Source organism: Arctopsyche grandis, chromosome 8 (genome assembly GCF_051622035.1).
Source record: "Arctopsyche grandis isolate Sample6627 chromosome 8, ASM5162203v2, whole genome shotgun sequence".
Lineage (NCBI taxonomy): Eukaryota > Metazoa > Arthropoda > Insecta > Trichoptera > Hydropsychidae > Arctopsyche > Arctopsyche grandis.
The window spans coordinates 9,153,397-9,172,530 of record NC_135362.1 but is presented as its reverse complement, the minus strand read 5'-3'; the positions used below and the strand labels follow the sequence as shown (position 1 = coordinate 9,172,530).

Below are 19,134 nucleotides of genomic sequence, written 5' to 3'. Positions count from 1 at the left end.
AATCTCTTTTCATCGCCTCCCATCACACTTTCACTTCCTCTCAATATTATAAATAAAACACTAAACATTTATTCATAAACACAACTAAGAAATATACAAAATAATTATATCAAAAATACTTTTATTTCATCATTTGATAATATAACATATTATAAATACATTCATATAATATAATAGTAGGTTACATAAAAATATTACACAGTTTCATGAGAAAAGCGTATGTTTGTTGTAATGTATTGCAACAAAAGGTATCGAATACAGCATGGATATCCATTTAGTATGAATTGCTATCAAACAACTTATTAACTTTTCCTACAAAAAATCTTCTTTAAAAAATAAAGCGATCGGTAACTTACATCACAGATTTTCATGTAACATTATATTGTCAATTATCTAGGATTTTTTTTTTCAAAAAGTATATACAATATGTGCGTACGTATTGCAATACGACGAAAATGTACGTAGTTGCCTGACTTTGTGAGGAAAAGTTCGGAAAATCGAGAGATTTTCTAAAGGATACGTCAGTTTTTAATTGGTTTGTTATAAAAGTTTCGAAACAGTATCGATAACACGCAATGTATGACAAACACGTAATCACAGATGGGCGGATTTTCCACCCGTTCGCGAGCTTTCCTCGCGATCAATACGATTCGGGAAAACTCATCTCTGAAGAACTGTCGTATCCGACCAGGAGTGACTCATCGTCGGCTGGAGGGCTATCGGAAATGTCCTTTAACAAAACTGGCAGGTATCATAGCTCGATGGCTTCCGGGCCCTTCCAAGACATGCCAGATTTCAACAAGTGGTAAAATCTCATCACCCCCCATATCGCCACCATCTATTCAATACACATTCGCTAATGATAATCGAAACGAAGAATGTTAAAAAAATTATAAAAACAAAGCGAATACTCACATTGATCAGTGCCCTCATTACGAAAAACATCACTTCCGCTTTGCATAGTGAGTCGAATTGCTGAAAAATTCACATAATTTTTTTTTATATTAAACAAAATTCGATTTATTTTATAACTCTAAATTCTATGGCTTACTTTATTGACGTGATCTCTTAAAACGTTGGAATAAACCATGGCCATTGACTCCAACGCCATAAAAGTTATACAACCTATTATCCACGGCACTACCAGTGGTGAATTTTCCTATTACAATAAAAAAATATATATTAAAAACCGTAAAAAAAACGGATGAAATAAAAATATAAAATCTGAGGCATGCTTTATAAAAATTCAATCGAATAATTATTTGAAATTTTCATTGCATCATCAAATATTAATAGCAAGTTGCTCTATTTGAAATATTCATTTTTAATATACACTATATAAAATTTTAATTTGGAATGGGTGGCTTATTAAAAAAAATAATGAAATATATAAAACGCGACAAACGAACGATGAAAAACTAGGGTTTTAATTAAAATATTCATTTTGATCATCAGATTTTCTATAAGGATTAGAAAAATATTCAGACTTGAAAAATGTAATAATCTTATAACGTTCTTAAATTATAAATATCCACAGCGTACTGCACTGGTAGAGCTATGGCATACCAGTAGATAGGTCGTGGGTTCAAGTCCCGGCCAAATACGCTGCTAGTGAGATCTAGTGGTTATTAAAAAGCATAGATCGACCGTCTCCTGCTAGAATTTTCTGTTTTTCTAGCTTAATTGTTGTGGCGGATCCAATAAATCGGCATCTTCCGATCAGTTTCTCGCAAATTCGAATTATTGGCATCTCGAATTTGTTGAATCTTATAAAATGCTCCCAACATAATGTATTTCTCACAAATTTACTGTGTCAATTTTTTTTTTTTGACTGTCTATAGAAGTCTCTATTGTATTTATATATTGTTATGTTTGAAAACATTATTAGTATTTATGTAAAAAATAAATCTATGCATATCTGTCGCTTTGTGGTAATTCCTATCATGGCCCATGTGTTGTATGTATGTGGTATCCAGTCGAAACCGCTCGGTACATAAACGCCCCGACATAACCGCGCGGCGACAAAACCGCGAGACATAACCGCGCGGCAACAAACCACATCAACAAAAAGCGCTCGGTGATAAAACTGTGCCAGAATAAATGAAAAAAAAAAATTCTAAAAAAGTCCATGGAATATATATGTATATGTATAATACATATGTATGTACATTGGGGGCGACTATTTTTTAGTAACAATAAACGAAGTTACATTGATTCTATAGATTTTACGTGATTTTTTTTTCATTAAATTTAAATAGTGATCTCAATACAACTAAATATTTTAGTATTATATTTAGTATTATAAAATTTATAGTATTATTCATTTTATATTATTAAGTGTATGTACATAGATATTCCCTTCTTTGTTGTTTTTTATAATTTGTAATTATTATTATTATTAGTTTTTTGTGTATATATATGTTTTGTTTTTGTCTAATTTCTTTAGTTATTATTTTGTTTCTTTTCTTTTATGTTATACTTTTGACCATTGTGGCGCATTAAGAATTTCTGTAATGCTACAATGGTCTAAACTTTAAATTTAAAACAATTGTTATATTTCTACAATACCATTTTAATGCAAAAGTTTGAGAAATATAAACAAATATGGTTTTGGTAAATGTATGTCGAAATTGATATTTTAATTTTCTTATATATTCTGGCGCGGCTTTGTTGCCGAGCGCTTTTTGCTGGGGCGGTTTTATCGGTACGTGGTTTTGTCACCGCGCGGCTATGTCTGTCGTGGTTTCGTCGCCACGCGTTAATGTCGGGGTGCTATTGACTGTCACGCAAAAGTCGGGGTACCGTTTTATGTATTATATGTAAAAAAATAAATAAAAATTTTAGAGAATTATTAACTTCTCAGTCTAAAAATAATTTTTCTACCTTTCAAATTTATTTTACACAAAACACAATGAAAGAGTATTGAATAAATGAAAATGTAGCTGGCAAGATCATTGTATTTTATCGAGCTACGTGAAAACGCCTCCAAATAGGCACATCAGAATAGAAAGTTTGCAATAAACGAAACGTTTTCCCATCGAAAAAGTCTTGTCCACGTATTAAATTTATAAAAAGGATAAGAGAAGAATACCGTTTTTGTACGTTCCGGTCACGTACGATCCGAGATTTTGTTTAGAAACTACAGTATTACAGAAAAATACAAATACATCTAGAATATTACACGTAAAAAACCCATCGTCAATATTGCAGACAATTTTTATTTTTACCGACGTTCAAAATTTATATGAAGGTTTTCGGTGATCCAAAGCAGATATTTCCTATATTCAAATGTGCGTATTAATTATTCATGCAATTAGTGGAGTTGCTCGAGCATATCAGAGAGAGGGCTTGTCGAATCGAAAACAATAGACCCTTACAAACAGAGAACAGAGCCTCTGATACACTTGTGAGTGTGCCTCGAAGAGGACTTGATCAATTCAATAGCCTCATCCGATAACCGACCAGATTGAATTGAAATTTATATGAAGATTCGCATTCATATTCACGATTTAGATACGAAACTCTGTATCGGAGGTCACAGCGCTACACAAATAAAGCACAATGTCTGTACGAAAGAATAACAAAAGACGACGAAAGCACAAAAGATTCCTCTTACCTTGTAAATGGCGTAGAAAAGCAAAGCGCTCAAAGCGACCATAAAAACTTGAGTACTAATGATGGCCATGTTTGCGATTTGTACACCTGCAAAATGCAAACACACATGCATACAATAAGTCTTCTTTTAAAAGCTTGAATAAATACATGTTAATATTTGCGTAGGGAAATGCTCGAATTGAGTATTTTTGCTCTTACCATAGTAGACATCTTCGAGATCGCTATATTTCTTCGCGTTGACGTCCAATCTCCAGATGTAGAGCAGGACGACTAAGATGGATGTGTGCTATAAAAAGAAAACCTATTTAAACTAACCGCAATTTGAATATACATATATAGGTATATTAGGTTCACTATCAATTTTTCGGAATCGAATTAACTAGGAAGTGGGTTACGGTTCGTTTATACCAGTACAACTCATGCCGGCAGCTGCACATAAACAGCAATACAAAAAATTATATAAAATATGGTCTAGTAAGTATTGAATTATTTCGTGCTTGATGTCACGGGTTCGATTTCCACTAAGAGTCTCGTTGTTGGCCAGATCTTGGTTTGTCAATTGGCAAATTCATTGCCAGATTTCTCACCATATATGTCTCTGTGGTTGTTTTTCGAATGTAAAAATTCGTATTGTTACATGAAAAATGTTATTAATCGTATTTATACATACGATGTTTGTAATATCTGAACATAGATGTCAAGTATTGTTTCGATTTACATGTGTATGTATGTAATAATTATGTATTTAGATGTCTCGTCAATTATGAGTTCTCAATGTCTTGTAATAAATTAGCCATAGTGACGACCTGGAGTTTATATGTATGTAATGTCACTATGGCGAAATTGTAAAAATAAATAAATAAATATCGCCGAAACGTATCGGGTAGAACCGATTTTATTTGTCCATTGTGAGAATATTAATGCAGATCGTGACGTCTTAGCGGCAAGTGCACCCGAGTGAATATTTTCGGAAACATCATATTGTGACAATATTGGTTCGATGCAAGAAATATTGCGCTATATCGTCGCGCTCTGTAATTTAAATGTAACCCGATTTTGCCTTGCACTTGTTCAAAAGATGACGAGCTGAAAACGGATGGTGCTGTATAGTATGAATAGAAGTAGTATTTTCCGTGCAGTGTTATGCTGAGCTGTTGAAGTGCAGTACTTGATAATATACACGGACCTTTGACTGGTATATGTAGTCCTATTCGTTCAAAAGATCAAATGCAAACGATCTAAATAATCGCATTTTTTAACTCAATTAGAATTAGTGTGTTTAGATAATGAAAAAAAGTAAAAAAGATAAGGAATATAAGTCAATTTATGACTTTTAAAATTCACTAGATAATTAATTATAAGTATTTAAAATCACAATCAATAGAGAAAACACCTTGAAATTGAATTCAACACTCAATTTTATTTACAGCAATACTATATTTTGTGGTGAAGACTGCAAAAGCCAAAAATCTGTAAGAATTGTACATTTTATTAAACGCTCATATGTCATTAACTACAAGAAAGCAACAAAAACCATCGTCATGTTTGAATTTAATGGGTCAAATTCAGTTGAGATAATCAATAGTTTTCCAAGAAATAAATCATAATTAAAAATACACGCAACAATGCTTGCCTCAACCGCTTTGTATGTGTATAAATTATATTTAAAACGAGCAACCTTATAGAATTCAATGAAAAAAGGTTGTTAAAATAATAGAAAAGAATCAAAAAGGTCTTCTGAAACAGCAGTTGGATGAAAGGTCTGTGAAAATTTTCAGTATCGTTAAAATTTCAATCCAACTCAAAGCTTCGTTATTAATTTCCACAACAATATAGCGCCGTCATGGTAAGTTTAATATAATTAATAAGCTACATCCATATATTATCATATATACAAAACGATGCGATAGCGTTGATAAGAGGATCAAAAGTTCTATAATACCCTACCTATTACGGTATAAACTCTCCAACTGGGATTAATTTGCAGCGCTGTATTCAGGGCATCTATGCAGGTGCATCAGGTACCTAATTAAATGCAACTTCAGTTGAAACTTTCGCCGATCTTGGTTTAATAGTCGAATAAGTGGCTTAACTTCTCCGTCGAGCGAAGCCAGCTTAATTATACACGATTTTCAAAAAGGAAAATACTGACGTTGCCTACGACTAATGAGCGTCATGTCTAATCTTGCTAGTAAACGTCTATCAATTACAGAGTGAACAAAATTCAGGCTTTAATGGTTGCCAATATCTACTTCGAATGTGATACTCCGACTGGAGATAAACGTCTGGGAGCCTTAAGCTCTTTCCAATTATAACGACAAACGAAATTAATCGTAAAAGTAAACGACTGACGTTTAGATAGCATTTTACTGTCCACTACGTCTGTCTGCGTTTATATATATTTTAATACATTTCACGTTAAGTATCAATTAGTACAGGTTAATATGCTTCTTTCAGAATTGGCAAGGTCATAGTTTCATAGAGTATAATATAGGTTTAGTAAATTAATCTCATATATTATATCTCTATTCGTTTTCTACATAGATTTATATTTATTCTATATGGATACATGTACAATGTATTATATATATATATATATATATATATATATATATATATATATATATATATATATATATATATATATATATATATATGTATATATATATATATATATATATATATATATATATATATATATATATATATATATATATATATATAATATTTTAGTGGCGGGCGGTAAATTTTCAACCAGAGGATGCTATCCAAAACACGATCAGTTTATTTTTTTAAATTTTATTTTATTCTTCCAAACATTGTCATATATATATTTAATAAAATGTATGTGATATGTTTTCGTTTTTGAATTTGATTTTTAAATGCTTTTTATTATTACAAAATTATGTTCACAATACATCTTATATCTATTTTAATAGCTACTGATCTACTGATCATTTTCTATTTTACAATTTAATTTAATTTGGTTAGTAATCATAGTATTATATTATTCTAATGTTAATCTACAGCATAATAGGAAAAAGAGCTCAAAAACCTATTTTCGTTTCGTTATTGGTGTGGGTTTTGGTCTCTTAACAATAATCTCTTTTTCACTATATGGTGGAGAAGCAAATGTCCTTATTAGTACACTTTTAATTAAACAATTGCAATTATTAATAATAACGGTGATAAAACCACATTGTTACTTTGGCCATTTATATTTAGGGCCATAATAAATAATAATTTAGGACGTAATAAATTACAATAAAATAATAAAATTAAATTACTTAGGACGTAACGTACGAAATATCAATCAACGAATCAAGCGAAAGTCCATACATAAAAAACGAATCAAGTCAATACATACGCAAAAGGAGATTTTGCTTCCAGAGCAAGTTTCGCGCGAGCGAGTCGACTGTAGATTCGTCTCACTCATGTGCATACGCAAGAGTGATAGCTCACTTGTGCGCATGCGCAAAAGATTTGCAGAGAGTTTCAGCATCCACGGTAATACAAGCTTGATGGGAAACGAGCATCGGTCGCGCAGACGGCTACGGCCTTTCAACGGAGATGCTTGCTTATGTCAATTTCGTATCAGACAAAAGATCGTATATATCATAATCATGTTATCAAAAATAAATGAAAGAGAAATAAAACTGAGAAATTCAGAAAACAAACGGTATGAAAATATTTTCGACGTAATCTTTAAGGGATGCGCAACATCCACAGCATCCATGGACGGCACGCCACTGATGTATATATATGTACCGTAATGTACATATACGTACATATGTGACGTTTTCGTAACAGCAGTAGCCGACACAATCTATTCATACTGTACAATAATACCTACATGTCACCGAAACGTATCAAGCGGTTTTATTCGACCTTCTATTGTTATAGCAGCAGAAAATATATTTTGTAGTGGCTAGCATATAATGCTTTGAACAAAGTGGTCACGGGTTCAAATCTCACAGTTTTCTGCTGTCCAGACCTTGGATTTGTGATTCCAGGTTTGACATCGTTTCCTATCAGATTTTGCCAATTTATCTGATTTTTATTGAAACGGTTCCAACAAATTGGCGAACTTATTCATTTTCTTGCAAATCTCGAGTTTTCAGGAATCTCGAATTTCGTTGAATTGTATAAAATGCTACAAATTTAAAAATTTGACCACAAATTTCTTTGTGGACATCAATTGTTATGTTATGACTGAATTTCGCTGAATTGTTTAATAATGCTGCAAATTTACAGATTTGAACATAGATGTCTCTGTGCATGTTAATTGATATGTATTTACTTTGTATAATAGTAGTAATACTTGTATCAAATCAAAAGAAAAGCATATTGGAGCTACCTGTTGGGCCTTCCTGGTATAAATTTAAAAAAAAAAGTGGCGAGTGCACCCGCACTAAAAGTTACCGTGTACAACTGAATATTTTCAAATACTTTGACTATATTATCTCGACGATAAGACACGAGCAATATTGCGCCGTATCGTCGCGTTGTATAATGTATACGTAAGCCTATTATGCCTTACGCTCGTCGAAAACAAGCATGAACGTGCTGAAAACGGGTGGTGCTGTATAGTATGAATAGAAGTAGTCTTTTCCGTGTTGCGTTGTTCCGAGTTACTGACGTGCAGTCCCAGACAATGTAAACCGCCCTATAGTAGAATACTTCTAGCAATAAAAGTTTTTGTATGTTTAGAAAATAATTTTGATCTGTTTTACTTAAGTTTAAGTTTAATAACCAACATTAAAATGATAAAAGCATTCTAAATACTAACAATAACTAAAATGTACATAAAAATAGAAAATGGTCACTGGATTAGAAACTAAGACGCATTGTGAGCATACCTTGAGAAAAATAAAAAGCTTTTAAATTTCAAAATCAAAACACATACAACCAGCAGCATAGATCAGTGGTTAGCGTGTGATGCTAATTCAACCAAATGGTTGCGGGTTCAATCCCTGGCCCAGTACTGTTGGCCAGACCTTGGATATATGGCTACAGGTCAATGTTTTCATATGAGAGTTTACCAATTTTTCTTATTTCATTGAAATAGTTCCAACAAATTGGCAACCTTTTCCTGTTTTTCACAAAATTCGAGTTTTCAGCATCCTGAATTTGCTGATTTATTTATTTATTTTATGCAAAAGTGTTTTTAAAATTTATCTATTGTTGTATTATTCAAATAAATGATTTTGAAGACATTTTATGTATGTATATATGTAAACATACATATCTAATGTAATATATAATTTGGAAAGAGACTTTGTATGTATGTATATAACCTTCGTTCGTTGGTTCGTAGACCACAAATTCGATTCATTTTTTTTTTTCGATTCATAGGCGCCGATTCGATTTTTTTCGATTCAAAGGATTCGAAGTCCCCGGGGGCGAAGGCGCCGAAGGCACAGCACTAGGGGGCGCAGGCGCTGAATTCTGGTATATGTACATATAATTTCGAAAGATACAGTATATACATTTGTTTGTTCGTGACAGTCAATTTAATAAAAAAAAACAAATGAGTATACAAATAAATTTATATAAAATAAAACTATTCAAATAAATTCAATAAAATGTTTACTATTAGATTACTCATGTTTAAGCGGTTTATATTACAAATACCGAGCGAAGCCGGGTAAAACTACTAATGTAATATAAATTGAAGTCGGCATAAAATCAATCTACATATGATGACGTCACAGCAATCCTGAAAATCTGTTGAAAAAAAATAAATTAAATTATACTTACTATTGCATAAACAGCACACAGATAAGCCACATGCTTAGCATGCAGGCGACTGCAGGGGCGGCACCAGGGCCGTGCCGGGGGCGCGCTGTAAGGGTACAGCACGGCCGACTTCATCGCTCAACTTCATCCTTACATCATAGCTAGAATTAAATTAAAAAAATATAAATAAACCACCATGAAATGTACGTTTTCACAAATGCCATCGATCGAAATGAGTTACATCAACTCTCTGTATCATATGATACGCAAAGTGGGGTACAATGTAGTCACGTGCATATTTTATAGGGTCGTTTTGTCGAGTCGAAATTGCGTCACGCGTATCATGCGATTTGTCATTTTGAAATATTCAATAATGAAGTCTATATTTGGGAGACATTTCAAACACTTTTGTGTTTGAAATGTCTCCCAAACGATTTATGTACAAATTAAGACATTTCAAACGATTTATGTACAAAACGTAAAAATTTATGTAAAAGTCTAAATCCATAGATGTCTCTATGGATTAATTAATTGTTAATTTCGTCTTCTTCAGCCTCTCGAAATACAGTTATTTATATAATAAAAAATGGTGCAATGTTTGTAATTAATTATCCAAGAAGGCGCATATCTCTACCTGTTAGGCCTTCCTAGCATATATTTATGTAAAATAAAATATATACATATACATAATTTACTCGCACCGATTCTGAATTGTTTCTTATTTATGTTTTGTAAAATCTATTTAAATAAAAAGATCCAGGTTATGATTTTCTCTAACTACATACGAATTATCGTTTCGAAAGTTTCAACAAAAATAATACAAATCCCATTAGACAACAGCATTCCTAAATTTGAATTACAAAAAATTGGACAGAGCCGGGCATTTCAAATAATAAATTAAATAATAATACATCCACATTTTTTTATTATGCCTACAAATAAAATTTTAAAAACTGAGCATTTTTATTTTATTTAGAAAATTTTAGGCAAATATTATCTCCACTGTAATCAAACTAATGTACAAATTTAATGTATTATATATATATGTATAAAATAATTTCTAATAATACTGTTACGTCATATAAAATTTATATAAATAAAATGATGAAATCGATATTGAAAAATATACAAATTTGTCTTGTATTATTTTATAAACTTATTATGGCAATTAAAAATAATAAAAAAAAACTATATAGAAAATGTATATACATACGTTCAAACCTACCGAATCCTTTAATTTATTCTCAACTTGACATACATAAATGTGTATGTTATATTACGTATCATAACTTTCATATAAAGTCAACGCCTCAAAATCAAACATACAAAACTCAATCAAAACAATTTAATAAAAATCAAAATAATAAAGAAAAAACTTTCAAATAGAACACATGTATATTTCAAAGCAATTGACAAAATAAATAATACCACATTACCTTAAAAAGTGAATTCCGTTGCAGTGTACGTGGTAAACAACGAAACGAAACATTCGCCAAAGTCGATCGCTCTAACTTCCATTGGCAGCTGACGAGCGATCCTTGCTAATAAGAGGACCAATCTTCCTGGAAAGTGCGGTCCAGAATCCAATGCGAAAAATATTCAAGTAAAAGTTCGCGTACTTGAGAGGAAATGTGTGTGAGAGGACAACACGTCGACGCGATCTGAGCCGCCGGTCATCACTGGGCCCGCTTGTGCGAATTGGGGAAATGATTTGAAGCCTTCAAACAGACATGCGCTTTTGCGCTTTCCCATTTTCCGACGCGACTTTCGTTCCTAACTTTGTTTGATCAGCGAATGATTGATTCGACGCTATCACCATTCTCGTGATTGCATCCGCGGCTAAATAAATACGAAGTTGAAATAAACCGCGAACCGTTCGGCAGAAAGCCGGGAAATGATTTCATTTCAGTAGTCAATGCAGACGGTAAACTATAAATCTCAATTTTTATTGTTCTAAGATCTTTACTAAGAACCTTAAAAATATGTTACTAGTGTTGTGCCCGTTAATTTTAACGGGTGGCTTTGGAAATGAATTGATACACGAATTAAAATAAAATTATACATATGTTATATCTATGTACATATATCAGTGCTACTCAAACTTTTTCAGTTGGCGGACCAGCATATATTTTGCAGTAATTCTCACAGATCAGCATCATATTTTTAAATAAAAAGCTTATACATACATTATGCTCCATTATATGGTCTCCCTATCAACTTCGTTACTCTCTAATGTTGGAACGAGTCCAAAGGAAATTCCTTAGATTTTTATATCTGAAGACATTTGGATTTTATCCATATCTGTTCCCTAGTGCCTTTGTCTTGGGATCTTTGGGTTTCAACTCCCTGGCAAAGAGAAGAGATTTTTTCTTGGGAAACATTTCGTAAAATTACTTAGAGGAGAGATTCTCAATCCCGCTATCCTGGAGAAACTAAAATTCTGGGCCCCGGAAAATCATAGAGTTTTAAGAAAACATGATATATTTTTGCCAATTAGGGCTAAATCAAACGTGCTCATGAACTCCCCCCTCTCGAGAGCTGTTCGACTCGTTAACTTACTGGCACATTACTTGGACCTCTTCGATGCCAGTTATGTTGAGTTGGTGGAACACATCCTAAATAGCACGATATAAATTTTTCAATCTTATTTCTTTGTTTTTTTTTTGTGTACATATTTTTTACTTGATTTTTATTTTTATTATTTTTTTATGAAGTTTTTTTTATAATTTTTATGATTTTTATTATTTATATTATAATCACATTGACGCTTTGGGGCAACCTGTCAAGTATCTGTGGTATTGATTTTTTTAAATAAAATAAAATATGAATATAAGTGAAAATTTGTTCATATAGCAAATAAAAATAGTATTAAATATACATAAGTAGTAAAATTTATTTTTTTGAATTCAAAGAAGTACAATATCTATATATCATATATGTACTTAAACAAAGATAAAAAATGAAAATGAAAAAAAAAACTAATGAAACATGAGCTTGTTTGCTATTTGATAACTTATCCAGTCGTGGTTTTATCGAAAACAATTAATTCCATAATATTTTGTCTTTATTAAACTAATGGTTGAGAAACCAGTCTCGTAAAGGTAAAAGAGTTTCAGTGCATATTTTTAAATATCCGGGAAGAATTCTGCTTTCAATTTGATCTAAAAGGACGCAAGTGAAGTTGTGGTTTCAAAACACTTTTAATTCTTCATTTGTAGTCAGATCAATTAGATTATCTTCTAAATTAATTAATATATACGTTATAATAAGCTATTGTTTTAATTTTGTATTTACTTCTTTGTGCACGGACCGGCTACCGCAGGTACACGGACCAGTACTAGGCCGCGGACCATAGTTTGAGTAGCACTGATGTATATACATACATATATAAAATTGAATGTCTGTTTGACTGTCTCGTATAGGCTCTCAAGCCACTCAACCGATTACGGTGGAACTTTCAGGATTTGTTGTATGCATGTGCGGGAAGCTTACTATGAAAAAAACGGGAAAAACCTCTTATTAATAATAATATTACGATTTTACCGAGGCGAAAGTATGAAGCGCCATTGTGTAGTCAAGGAAATGTGTTTGTTGGTAAACACGTTACCAGGTAGTCTATAACGACACGGCTTTGAAGAGACACGAGTTGAGCTCCAACCATCACTTGAAACGGGAACGCAACGGGAACGGAAACGGGAACGGGATGTTTTATTCTGGCATTGCAACGCATGCCGGGTTCAGCTATCCTAATATATAATTTCGAAAGAGACTTTGTAACTATGTGAGGTTTGTTGGGAACATCGAAAACAAATCAAAGTTTCTATGATGACGATATCGATATCGTTGAATATTATTTGTTTCCATGTTCAAGCTGTTATTATGATATGATATTACAAACACCGAGCGAAGCCGGACAAAACCACTAGCTTGTATATACAGGAAGTCCGACAGTAGTGGATCCTTTTGATGAATGCTGGAGTGTCCGTTTGTAGACGTGTTGTTCCAGGTGGACTTCAGTTTGGCTGCTGAAGTGAAACTCAGTCGAGTTCGAAAGAGGATCGTCCATCCTTGCTCAGTTGATACGAAGAGGTTGGAGCTTCGGAGAAATGGTCTGGTTCAGCTCCAGAAGTTCACTCTTCGGAGAAGTATGCTGGTCAGACTCCAGGGGAATACTGTCTGCGGAGAAGTATGCTGGTCGGTCTCCAGGAGAATACTGTCTAATGTTGTGTCGGGGGTATTGGTTTATATACTTTTCTAGGACACGTGTCACTCTTTGTTCTTGAAATGTGCGTTGACCTGGTGTTGACCACGTGTACTCGTGACATGTGTCATTCTTTTGTTCTTTGGACGTACGTTGACCTGATATAGGACATGTGTACTCGTGACATGTGTCCTTCTTTGTTCTTTGGACACACGTGTTTGACCTATATTTGAGGCGCGTGCTTGGTTCAACGTGCCGTGGTTTCTGTTCGGGTTTTTATGGGTTCAGTGCCAGGACGCAATTAGTTTGAGAATAGGGTCATGCGCTGACCTAATTTCAGGACACGAATTTTATTACATTGGGTTCAAAGCCGCACTTGCTTTAGGAGCACGTGGTTTTTATGGGGTCAGTGGTTTTTTGGTTGACCTAATTTCGAGCGCGTGCATCCTACACGAGGGGTTTATCGATCGTTAAACGATCGATCGTTGAACCCGTCCTTCTGGAATAGGCGAAGGGGTCGTTGCCTTTGACTTCTGCATGTGTTGATCGTCATTTGTGGACGTGTTAGCGGATTCTTGATGATGCTGACTGTTAATGATAAGGAAGGTACATAACAACGCGTAAACAGTCGGACTACTTCCCATCTCGCTTGCACCAACGTTTTTATGAAAACCTAATCTCTCCATATTATCTGGTACCAACTTATAGTTGAACTGTATTTTCATTTGTAATATATTTTGACTGCTTGGAATGTAATTCGCCATATGGATCAACTTACTTGGGTTAGACGTAATATATTCCAACTACATACGTCAAAATATATTAAAACTGAAAATACACTTCAACTATAACGGCAGTTGGTACCAGGTTAGATGGAATATATTCCAATAAATCAAAATATATTACAAATGTAAGATACACTTCAACTGTAACATATACATATTATATATCATATCGTATATAATATATGTATAAAATAAAAACATGTATATAATAGATTGCTTTTTTCTGCGCTGGATAAAAAAAATCATATTCAAAGCGTAAAACAATCCTTGAGATGTTATATATGTATTCACCCTTCTTAATGCCGCACTCTTGAAAGTACGAGCTTTCAAACTATGTATGTATGTATGTATAAGTAGACATAAAATTCCAGTCAAAGTAAAGAAGCTCAAATGCCGATTTATGTGCTATTTCGAGTAAAGGGAATAAGACAGGTCTTTCTTGCCATTAATAATTAAATTTCAATAAATATTAAAACACTCGAATCAAGTTTTGCTACTTTTGAATTTAACATCGTAAAAACAACTGAACGATCATTATTATTTTATTATTTCAAACTAGTGTTGGACCCGTTGATTTCAACGGGTGGTTTCGAAGAGGAATTGAAACTCGAATAAAAATAAAGTTAAAGATATTGAATCGACTGGTTTCGGAAAGAAATTGATGCACGAATTACGAAGTGATTACGAATTACGAACTACGTTTTGTGCATCGCCGACCTCCTGACGCCTTTGCCCCCGATGCCTCCGTCGCTCCGGGGCCTTCGGCCCCAGCGCCGCCGACGCCTCCGGCGCCCCCGACGCCTTCGGCACCCCGGGGGCTTCGCCCCCAGCGCCGCCGACGCCTCCGGCGCCCCCAGCACCCCCGATGCCTTCGGCACCCCGGGGGCTTCGCCCCCAGCGCCGCCGACGCCTCCGGCGCCCCCAGCCCCCCCGATGCCTTCGGCACCCCGGGGGCTTCGCCCCCAGCGTCCCCGATGCCTTCGGCATCCCGTCGCCCCCAGCCCCCCCGATGCCTTCGGCACCCCGGGGGCTTCGCCCCCAGCGTCCCCGATGCCTTCGGCATCCCGTGGGCTTCGCCCCCAGCGCCGCCGACGCCTCCGGCGCCCCCAGCGCCCCGATGCCTTTGGCACCCCGGGGGCTTCGCCCCCAGCGCCGCCAGCGCCCCCGGCAATGAAAAAACTGAAAAAATGAAAAAAATGAAAAAAATGAAAAACTGAAAAAATGAAAAAAATGAAAAAACTGAAAAAATGAAAAAAATGAAAAAAATGAAAAAACTGAAAAAATGAAAAAAATGAAGAAACTGAAAAAATGAAAAAAATGAAAAAACTGAAAAAATGAAAAAAATGAAAAAAATGAAAAAACTGAAAAAATGAAAAAAATGAAAAAACTGAAAAAATGAAAAAAATGAAAAAAATGAAAAAACTGAAAAAATGAAAAAAATGAAAAAACTGAAAAAATGAAAAAAATGAAAAAAATGAAAAAACTGAAAAAATGAAAAAAATGAAAAAACTGAAAAAATGAAAAAAATGAAAAAACTGAAAAAATGAAAAAAATTAAAAAACTGAAAAATATGAAAAAAAAAAAAAATTTGTTCCCCATACTGGTTGATGGTTGATCGTCCGTCACATACAAATATACAAATATACAAATATACAAATATACAAATATACAAATATACAAATATACAAATATACAAATATACAAATATACAAATATACAAATATACAAATATACAAATATATTTAGCGACAGTCCGTTTTTATATATAGTATATAATACATACGTACATAGTTTATCGTACAATTTTTGAACTTTGTTGTATATTTTCGTGCCAAAGATTATATTATACTGACAAAATTTCAAAACTCGCCCCCGGTGAATTTATAAACATGCGACACCAACATGATCTGAAATTACATCTGCTTAACAGAATTAGGGGCCGCTAGGAAATTATTCAGCCCACGCGAATTCGCGTGACGTCAAAGTCCATTGCCTTTTCCCAAAACCCCAGACCGCAAAATCGACAGCTTTTATTTAACTTTCGTAAGTTACACCGACCCCTTTTATATTATATATACCTATAATATACGAAATTTTCAGTCGAGGTTTATTTTAAAATTTCCACACGTCAGTGTATTTACATACATATATAAAAGATGTATGAGCGTTTCGGAAGCTAAATGGATTAGCTATGTAACTTTTTGCTTTATCTACAGATCAATAGATTAAGTATTGAAAATATTTCAGCCTCGGAATTTTGGCTGATATATAATCAGTGTCGAACCCTGGACCGTTTTTTACGTTCTTTATATATTTATATTTTATTTTAAATTTCTCAATTTTTAAAACTTGCATGATTTTCGCTAATTGAATGTGTGAAATTTTAGAACAAATATTAATATTGAGTAGTATTGATTTAATAATGAGTAGCAAGCACACTTTAATCCATTTTGGTTTGCAATTTGATTCAATAAATAAAAATTTATTTTTTAAAAGGAACAAAAGAAACCCTCAAATTTGAACAGGATGACCACGAAGAGCATCTCCATTAAAAAAAAAAACAAAACAGAATTAATTAAAAAACTCTGGGGGCGAAAGGAATGAACAACCATTTAATGTAACGTTCAGGAAGGAAGTAAAGTGGTAGCCACCAATATTACCAACTTACAGGATGGCAGCCCAAACTCGACCATGTCGTATAGCCCCTATATAACTAATTTTACATGTTTGAGGAAATATATCAATTTCGTAACGTAGCAAAAATCACGTCAGAAAGGTAACGTTCATCTTCCCCGATGCAGTTTTCAATCCTGGCCGTCTTTTGTTCGTGGAGCGCCTGGTGAAACTTTTTAAATTAGGTTACTCGTGCTTCGCAATTTCTCAACCTACATATTTCATAAGGAACTACTGTTCAATTGTTACTGAACACAAAATTTTAAAAAAACCATTAGGCAAATGGCCGTACCCCCACCAATTAGGAGTACCAACTAGGAATTAAAATACCGGTTGTATATCGATTGATAAGTAAATCGCCAAAATTACGCCAGCAATAATAACTGGAAATTATTTTATCGTGAATTAAGTACATATACATACATACGTACAGGCATAGCATTTCATTAAAAATCGATGCAAATGTCGTATTGTGGATTAGGTAATCTTGAATTTGTTTATTTTCAGTATTAAATATCCAAAATGATTAACATTTTCAGCGGGATGAAGTTTTTAGTCTAAGTGTGGTGGTTCTACGCACGGTCGAGTTTCGGTCACCATCCTGCGAGTTGGGACCAACTCGGCCATGTTGGTTCGTTGCTACTTTACTTTCTTCCCACCCGTCACATTAAATAGTTAAGTCTTAACAATTCCATCGTTTCACTCATATAAGCTTCATTTTTAACGACTGGCAGCATCGCTTTTCCGATTCCCACCGCTCGAATACAAATATATGTATTTGAGTATTGCAACATTGGCGCGTGTACGCAATTACAATTCCCGAATGTTTATTGTACATATGCAGTTTAGTTGTTACGAATATTATAAGTTGTAGTGAGTAGCGAGTCTTCTTTCAGTTTGACAGTTCTCTTGTAGCACCACTGGTTCATTCGTAGTAGCTACACTGATGCATGGCAACACATGCCAATTAAGTCGTAATAATTGCGATCCGATGGTTGTTTCAATTGTGATTATTAATTATTACGAATGGACTTGATGAATTTATGGCATTTTTCACCTGAAATTTATGTTAAATTATTTACGGACCAATCTATGTTCACTTTTTAGGTAAAATAACCACTTGCCTAGTTATTTTATTTATTTATTTGGAAAATTTACAGTTTATTAAGTTACATAGATTGATAGTAAAAAAAATATAATTATGTTAAGTAAACAATTAATAATTTTCACATATAGGTAAAAAAAAAGAAAAGCTCAAACATTTAAAATAAGAAACAAAAATGATAATAGAGTAAGATAGTTAAAGAAAACAAAAAAAGAAAAAAAATAGAAATAACAGTATAATAAAAATATCAAAATAATAAGAATAATAATATGATAAAAATTATGAAATAATAAAAAAATATATAATATATAACAAAAAACAAAAAGACAAAATAAATACATCAAAATAAAAATTCATAATTTTTATTATTATTGTTGCGTAGGGGTGGGTGGAGGAAACAAGTAAAAGGCCAAAGTCATTTCACAGCATTTATTGGTGATTCAGGAGATACACGCACTGGCAGTGCTCCGTCCAGAATGTCTTGATATGGTCTAAGTACCTCCTTATAAAGGAACAGGTCGCTCAGGGCATCTTCGACGTCCGGTTATTTCCCTATTGTTTAGGCATGAACCCGGATATGTATTCCCACGACACTCAGTCCCACGCTATCGGTCACTTCTGAGAACTCCACGGGAATGTGACCGAGTGCCGCTACTACGCCAATTCGGTGGCCATTGTTTAGCCTACTTGCACTTAGTCTGCAGATAATCCTCGAAACCAATTATAACGTTCGCACAGTTTCAGGGATGCGCCTCGGCCTAATCCGATTGCACTTAACCGATTGCACTTACCCACATTTTTTTCATTAATGGTTAATTAAAATATTTTTTTTACGGCTAATTGCAATCCCGAGTACCCAGTCCATCAAAAATGACAATGCTCTCCGTGGTCACCCTGTACAAATCGAACTCACAATGAAGCAAAACGGTTAGTGGAAATTGTCGGTTTTCCACGTGTACCATTAAGATTAAGGTTGTATATTGAAATGTACATTTGCGATATAAACGAGAAAATAA

General features: G+C 33.8%; 1 protein-coding gene across 1 annotated transcript; it reads right to left on the bottom strand.

The window, feature by feature from the left end:
* Nucleotides 1-409: 409 nt before the first annotated feature.
* On the bottom strand, nucleotides 410-11,035 carry LOC143915744 (uncharacterized). The gene is made up of 7 exons (XM_077436507.1): nucleotides 10,791-11,035; nucleotides 9,376-9,515; nucleotides 3,814-3,901; nucleotides 3,617-3,702; nucleotides 1,052-1,159; nucleotides 916-975; nucleotides 410-838 (listed from the first exon to the last, which is right to left on the bottom strand). The coding sequence occupies exons 2-7, from the start codon at nucleotides 9,487-9,489 to the stop codon at nucleotides 752-754; spliced, it is 543 nt and encodes a 180-aa protein (XP_077292633.1). The 5' UTR covers nucleotides 9,490-9,515; nucleotides 10,791-11,035; the 3' UTR covers nucleotides 410-751.
* Nucleotides 11,036-19,134: the final 8,099 nt, after the last annotated feature.